The sequence below is a fragment of the Nicotiana tabacum genome, chromosome 6, assembly GCF_000715075.1.
Source record: "Nicotiana tabacum cultivar K326 chromosome 6, ASM71507v2, whole genome shotgun sequence".
Classification (NCBI taxonomy): domain Eukaryota; kingdom Viridiplantae; phylum Streptophyta; class Magnoliopsida; order Solanales; family Solanaceae; genus Nicotiana; species Nicotiana tabacum.
The window spans coordinates 58,093,101-58,099,914 of NC_134085.1; the positions used below are offsets into that span (position 1 = coordinate 58,093,101).

The following is a 6,814-nucleotide window of genomic DNA, read 5'->3' on the forward strand; positions in this document are numbered from 1 at the left end:
TAAAAAGTCCCTAAATTATTTTGTCGGGTGGGAAACGAAAAAGGGTCATTTTTGGCCCAAGGTATTAACAGGAGGGTAGGCCAGAGCCAAAGTTTTAATGGAGGGTAGTTGCCCTCAATTTCGCATAGTAGAATGCATTTTTGGCCCTTTTCCATAGTTTTAATATTATTAAGATGCTATACACTTAAGAATTTTTACAAAAAGGTCATTTCACCACCACTACTATCTACCATCACACTAGACTCACCATCAACCAACATCGTTAACCACTATTATCTGCTACCATCCTACTAGTTACTATCCACAATTACTACTATCATCCACTGCTAACCAATAGTGTCATGAGCACTCACAACTACCATTGTTAGCGGTTACCACAACCAATCATGATATAAATTTATTTTTCTAATATTTTATTGATATAGATACAAAACAAAAAGAATGTTTCATTTTCTCATAGATTCTTCTCCTCGTAGGATGGATTAGGACTATTGATAGAATGATAAACTACCAACAATAGGACCCTGAATTAGGAAAACACTAATATTTTAGAAAAAGAAATTAAAACAAGTAACATCACATAAGCGTTACCACTTGAAACTTTGATAATACTGAATTATGACAAGCCAACAAAATTAGTGAATAAACATATTCATGTGCTTGAAGCACGAAAAAACTCGTAAGGTTGCTTAAGAGTAAAAGAAAAAGTTTTAAGGCGGTGGGACTCCTAAGGTTTCCGTTGAAGTATAGAAAAATAAGCTTTATTCTAGAAAACTGAAAACCTTTTAACAGAAACAGTGTAAATTTCAAAATCACAATTATCTTTAAGTAATTTTAGATTAAAAATATTTTGAAGTTTAACGTCAAAGTTTAACTACATTCAAGTTTCAACCATGTCTTTGGGTTGTATATATTTAAAATATTGTCATAACGTTAGGTAGTGAATGAACGCTAACGTTGTGTCTTTTTTTTTGGTAATTGATATGTCAAAGGCTGAACTTTATTCTGAGAGTATTCCCGCCTGTCACGCGGGTGACCCGGGTTCGATCCCGGCAACGGCGAGTATCCTGTTTTTGGGCATTTTTTTTTGGGTTTTTTCAATATCTTTCACAGCTAGCATTAAATCACGGAAGACTTGACGAAAATGCTCCAACAGAAAATGCCGGTGAAACATTTGTCAGCTAATTGTATTCCTGGTTCATTGACCTCCTATTTCCTTATTATTATCAACATACATCATTTTATTTATATTCCGTTAATGTTTGATGAGTCTTCCCTCTTGTCAAAAGTTCAGAAAAGCTATGCGGACGCTTTGCTGGTAGGCCTGCTACTCTTTCTTGGCCCAATTTGTTTGGCTGACACTTTAGTAAATGGACCTGTGTTTTCAATTAAATGGAGCAAGGAATTATCTCAATTCACTGCCTCAATATCCAAACTAAAGAAAATCAAGACTTACCTACTACCTAGTCAGTCAAAAGTAAGACATCAGTGGTCGGGATCTGATTCTGGGACTAACTCCGAGGACAAAATGTGCGAGGGAGCTGTCCCAAAACTGGGCACCACAATCCACATCACAGCCCTAGACGGCATCATCAACGTCAACTCCCTTTTCACACTAGCAGTGTTCATCGGACTAGCTTGGAATCCCCACGATCTGAACAACAGCCTCGCCACCGACACCAACTGTTTTGCGAAGCCCAAGGTTGCCGAGGATCTTGTCGCCTTCCACGTCTACTCCTTCAGCTGTTTCCTCTTTTCTAGCCTCATTGCTTTGTGCCTTAAGCAGGCTATTCGTCTTGCTAAGTCTGCCCACCATTTCCCCACCATCTATTCTCTTGACTTGGCCCAAATCAACAAGAATGCGCTTCGGGTCGGGTACCTGGTTTCTGCTGCGGGTTCTGTTTGCGGGTCGGTGTTTTTGATGCTTGCTTTGATCAATGTGGTTCAGATCAAGCTTGGGATTTTGGGATGTGGGAGCAAGCATACCTATGGAGCTGTTATTCCACTTGTGATTTTTGTTCCCTTAGGGCTCCTTATTAATGTTTGTACTATTTTTTATGCTTTCACTCGTTAATTTGCCACCTTTTTTTTTGTATCAATAGATCCTTCCTTAATATGTATTTTGTCTCTATTCCTGAGATTACCTTTTCTTTTCATTACAAATCTTTTGGTATTTGGTTTACATGTCTCATAAACTAGAAGGATTTTAGAGCATTTGAATGGTTGATGGATTACTTTTCTAATACTAAGACAGAAGAAGAATTTTATTTGAAAGAAAGCAGAGCAATAAGTTGCAACACGCGGCCAAGTAAAACAAATAAAAGTTGCGATGATCATTCAAGGACAAATAAAGGAGGAACTAACCCTGAAAACTGGAATCTATTAAGTAAAATGCTTAAATATTGGCATATGCAAGTTAAACCGTCTCAGTGAGTTGAAATGTTAGCAGAAACCCACTGTGTAAAAAGGGGGGAAATGATCAAACTTGTTTAGGTTTATTCAGATAATAACATTGATTAGGAGTTGCTTTCGATCTGGACTTTTTCTCATAAATTAAACTGATTCTTAATGCAATGCGACTTGATCGGCCCCTTTATTACAATATTGCTGAGTATTGCAATGCTTCACACATATCTCCCTTTAATGGAAATGATGAAATATTTATCTAAGAGCTTACTGCTAATAGCTGAACTGTTCTATACCTGTCACTAGTATGACAATCCCAGAGTCTGCCTTGCTGAAGACCAGCTGCAGATGTGTATAATGTTACTGCAATTCACTTTGCACAATCTAATGATTCTCTTGTAGGCCACTTCTCTTAGTTGGTTGGTGAAAATGGAGTTAAAGGTGTCCGATTATTAATCATCTGCCAATATAATGTGAATACCTCCATGGCTTTTCAAAGTGCTGAAACTCTACTCATAACTTTGTTAGCATGCACTACTCTTGATTAGCTTATAATAGGAATATAAACCACTAACCTAACTTTTGTTGAAGCAATTGCTTCATTAAAAATTCAGTATTCTTTAGTGCTTTGTCCACTATGGTGTTCAGTGTATTTCACGTGTCAACACTAGCCAAGCTACAAGTCCAGTATTAATCCCCTGGAGCGGCAAGAACCTAATTGTGTATTGAGAGTGAAGAAATGACAGCTCTAATGAAATACTTGTGCGTTGTAGCATTTCTTGTGGTTTTGGTGATTGCTGGTTTCAATACAGCTAATGGAGCTGGTGAATGTGGGAGAAATTCACCGGATATGGAAGCTATGAAGCTGATACCTTGTGCAGAAGCAGCATCAGATTCAAATGCTTCTGTTTCCAGAAGCTGTTGCCAGCAGATACAGAAACTGGGACAGAATCCGAAATGTCTTTGTGCTGTTATGCTCTCCAATACTGCTAAGGATTCTGGAGCCAAACCTGAAGTTGCCGTAACAATCCCTAAACGCTGCAACCTTGCCAATCGTCCCATGGGCTACAAATGTGGACGTAAGTTGTCATTCGCTTCTTAATTCTCTCTGCATCATTTTTAAATTAGGTTACGATAAATAATATAATCCGTTTTGAATAAACCACTAATTAATCCTCCTTAGGGACTCTTTTTAGTTCGTGTAAGGTCGAAGTGACCTGTTTCTGATATTACTATAATCGGTTGTTTGGTTTTGCAGCTTACACGTTGCCTTGAAGGCTGAAGATTTGGATGTGTTCACTGGATGTAATGATCTTATTATTGTGTTCCAGTTTTCCTGGTTTAACTTAAAATCAGATGCCATGTACAACTTCTAGTTAATAAATTAATAAAATAACAAGTATCTAGCATTCTGTCTTTTTCAATGAAGATGATGCACATATCCCTTTTTGTTAGCAACTCGCGACTGCAATTTTTTTTTTTTTTTTTTTTTCAGATCTTCACTTAACATTCCTAAGCTTTTTCAAATATCTATATAGAAGTTGGGCAACTAATGTTTAGGCAAAAAATTAAAATCATCGAGCACATCTATGTATGATCCTTTCTTTCTTGCTCTATCGTCAGATTAGCGCACTTTGATATACAGGGGCCTAAATCCTGGTTATGTTACTGAATATAATATATATAAAGAACTCTCAAATATATCAATTGCTATTTCTCAAATATAAATATGTAAGGTTGTCAAAAATCCTCTTTCTATGCATTCTTCTTCCATTTTCGGCACTAATACTCTCCTTCAAGGTGACTTATCCACGATGTGAGAGACTACACTTTTAGTTATTAATTATGTTAGAAATAATATAATCAATAGATTAAAAGTGTGTTCTCTAAGAGTTTAAGTTTTTGGAGAGATAGACACACACTTCAACATGGTATCTGGAGCGAGCAAGACGTCCTGAGTTCAAGGGTACTTCAAAAGTTTTGTCTTGTGCTGGTAATTGGTATTTCACCAGCAATATGAACTCGATAATAATAGAAGCATATGGGATGCCAACTTTAGCAATACAATTAGAGTTGATGTGGATTGGTAACAAATCGGACAATTCAATTGTACAAACTAAAAGATTGAATGACCCACATTTATATAAGTAACTTGAAGCCTGAGACAAAAGTTTCCATTTGAGTGTTGACAGAATATGAGTGCAACTTGTAGTCAGATAATATGTGTTCTTCCACTGATGTTAGTTAGGGAGCCCACCTCAAAAGAGAGAGAGAGAGAGGCTAGCCATTATTTAGTGTTAACTGTAAGGAGGGAACTCCATATACAAGCTGATTTAGGTAATCCAATACCATCACAGGAACAAAAGAGGAAAAGTGCTACATCAAGAAAAAAAAAGGAGAGAAACTAAGGGGACATTATAAGATGTTCCGTTCCTTCCTAAGTGAAGATATAGTGCTGTGTCCTCATCTCTCCACTTCCATCCCCGCAACATTTTCAAATTTTGTTAAGTCTTTTAATTCCTCAACATAAGCAAAACTATGGAAATTTATCTCTCTTTCAAATACCTATATATGCTAAGGAAGAGATCAGATATGCATGGGGGGTAAGATTTCAGTAATAAAGTGATCCTGCAGAAAAGGAACAGAGAGCTTAGAATTAATCTCACTGCCAATGAGAATGAGAACAGACAAAGGTATATTCTTTTTATACAAGTGCGAAAAATAGCCATACCCTGCCACCAATTTCCTCGTGAAGCACAGTTTGAATTGTTTCCATTTTGATCATCATCTTCCCCATCTTTCTTCAACTGACCAAGCAAGCATAAAGGAACCATGTTAAAAACAGCAAGAATCATTTACTAAAAAGAAAAAGAATATATGGTAATTAGGCTTACAATATGCTGGGAACCAGGTTGGCTAGTTGGAGAATAAACATCTTGGCCACCATAATAGATGGATGAACTGAAATAGCACGGTTCTGTTTTATCATTCTCATACATGGAACTTTTGTCCTTGCTACTTATGTCTCCTCTGCTTCTTTGGGACCCATTATCTGTTTTTTTTTATTTTAAAAAAAAACCCTCTAAAATGGTCAATAAAACATTTCTAGTTGAGCACAGAAATTAATATAGTAGAAATATGATTTTCAGCAACCTGAAGTTCCATATTTTGCATTTACATACTGGTAATTTTTCATGGTTGATGAACCTCCAACTCCAGTGGCGGAGTCCCTTCTAAGTCCCTAAAAAAGAAAGAACGAACCAACAAGTTATTTTCAGCTAAGAAGACAGAAGCCACATTGTTATATATTCTAATGAATGAAAAAAAAGAATTGGGGGAAACATTCATTAACAGTTTTCAGAAGGTGTAAAAGCAAGACTTATATTTTGTCATTTTCAATGTTACTACAAGTTAGAGAGCTCACTTTATACGGCTATATTTTGCATGCAAATGGAACATGTTTAGTCCTACTAAGTAACATCTACATGTTTAGATCACTTTTTATCTGGCTTCAGGCTTCTAATTATCATAGTCAATAGACATGTGTGTTTTTCAAACGTAGATCAATATATAAAGCTAGGTAATTAATAAGTCTGTTTCTTCGGTTATTCGTTTTCTACTGGTACAGAGTCCATGTTCAACCCTCAAATTTACAAACAAGAAATAACAAAAAACAGAGAAATGCATGACGTATATACCGTGGAAGGTGGGCCAAAGACAGAATTAAAGAGTGCAGAGGAAGATGAGGAGGATTTAGGAGTCTCCTTAGGACCAAAAAGGTCGTTGGTAAAGGACGAAGAAGAGGAACCACCCCCCACTTGCTTATTTGCCTTCTCCATTATATATACCAAAAAAAACAAATGATCGATCTCTGCTTTCTTAATTTGTCAAGTTAGTTGTGTCGACCAACGAACAAAACTACCTTAGTCTTATAATAAGAGTAGTGTAGATTTGATAATTGATGGAGTAGCAGTAGTTGGTGGAGTGAATAAATGCCAACTGTCCAACTGACACAGTTTCCCAAAAACAGAAATGGATAAGCTGGTCTTTTTGAGATTTCTTTATTTCTTATTCAGTAGACAGTAGACAGAAAAGAAGCAGAAAGTGAGGAGAGAAGAAGAAGAAGAAGAGCAGAGGAAGACTGAGGCTTGAGGGGAAGAACTTGATTAGAAAGAGAGCACGTGAAGTATTCAGTGTGGGTACTGCCCTGTTTGTGAGACATGTGAAATGTTCACTGCTATTTATAGGCGCTCAGGAAAACATTTAAAAACAAGGGCACTAACCCATGCCACTGGGGACTCCCTCACCATGCCTACGTAAAGACCATAGTTATTCTTTTTTCATTCATCAACTTCTCCCATGCCAATCCATAATTTAAATTTTATGGATTCAACTTTTAAGATTTTTA

At 36.6% G+C, this 6,814-nt stretch overlaps 3 protein-coding genes across 3 annotated transcripts; 2 read left to right on the forward strand and 1 right to left on the reverse strand.

Moving 5' to 3' along the window:
• Positions 1–995: 995 nt before the first annotated feature.
• On the forward strand, positions 996–2,120 carry LOC107765242 (uncharacterized). The gene has a single exon (XM_016583870.2). The coding sequence runs from the start codon at positions 1,145–1,147 to the stop codon at positions 2,072–2,074; it is 930 nt and encodes a 309-aa protein (XP_016439356.1). The 5' UTR covers positions 996–1,144; the 3' UTR covers positions 2,075–2,120.
• Positions 2,121–3,099: 979 nt separating this feature from the next.
• Positions 3,100–3,834, forward strand: LOC107765250 (uncharacterized). The gene is made up of 2 exons (XM_016583874.2): positions 3,100–3,485; positions 3,665–3,834. Exons 1-2 carry the CDS (start codon positions 3,146–3,148, stop codon positions 3,679–3,681), a joined length of 357 nt encoding a protein of 118 aa, XP_016439360.2. The 5' UTR covers positions 3,100–3,145; the 3' UTR covers positions 3,682–3,834.
• Positions 3,835–4,687: 853 nt separating this feature from the next.
• On the reverse strand, positions 4,688–6,609 carry LOC107765213 (uncharacterized). Its single transcript, XM_016583840.2, has 5 exons — positions 6,105–6,609; positions 5,560–5,647; positions 5,301–5,458; positions 5,138–5,213; positions 4,688–5,034 (listed from the first exon to the last, which is right to left on the reverse strand). Exons 1-5 carry the CDS (start codon positions 6,243–6,245, stop codon positions 5,018–5,020), a joined length of 480 nt encoding a protein of 159 aa, XP_016439326.1. The 5' UTR covers positions 6,246–6,609; the 3' UTR covers positions 4,688–5,017.
• Between the last annotated feature and the right edge of the window lie 205 nt (positions 6,610–6,814).

What these genes read in the sequence shown, in the direction of transcription:
- LOC107765242 (XM_016583870.2), top strand. Translation starts at nt 1,145, where the DNA reads ATGCTCCAACAGAAAATGCCGGTGAAACATTTGTCAGCTAATTGTATT.
- LOC107765250 (XM_016583874.2), top strand. Translation starts at nt 3,146, where the DNA reads ATGACAGCTCTAATGAAATACTTGTGCGTTGTAGCATTTCTTGTGGTT.
- LOC107765213 (XM_016583840.2), bottom strand. Translation starts at nt 6,245, where the DNA reads ATGGAGAAGGCAAATAAGCAAGTGGGGGGTGGTTCCTCTTCTTCGTCC. An exon ending in TCTTTGGCCCACCTTCCACG is followed by an intron (nt 5,648 to 6,104) that starts GTATATACGTCA and finishes TTTCTTTTTTAG; the next exon opens with GGACTTAGAAGGGACTCCGC. An exon ending in TGCAAAATATGGAACTTCAG is followed by an intron (nt 5,459 to 5,559) that starts GTTGCTGAAAAT and finishes AAAAAAAAACAG; the next exon opens with ATAATGGGTCCCAAAGAAGC.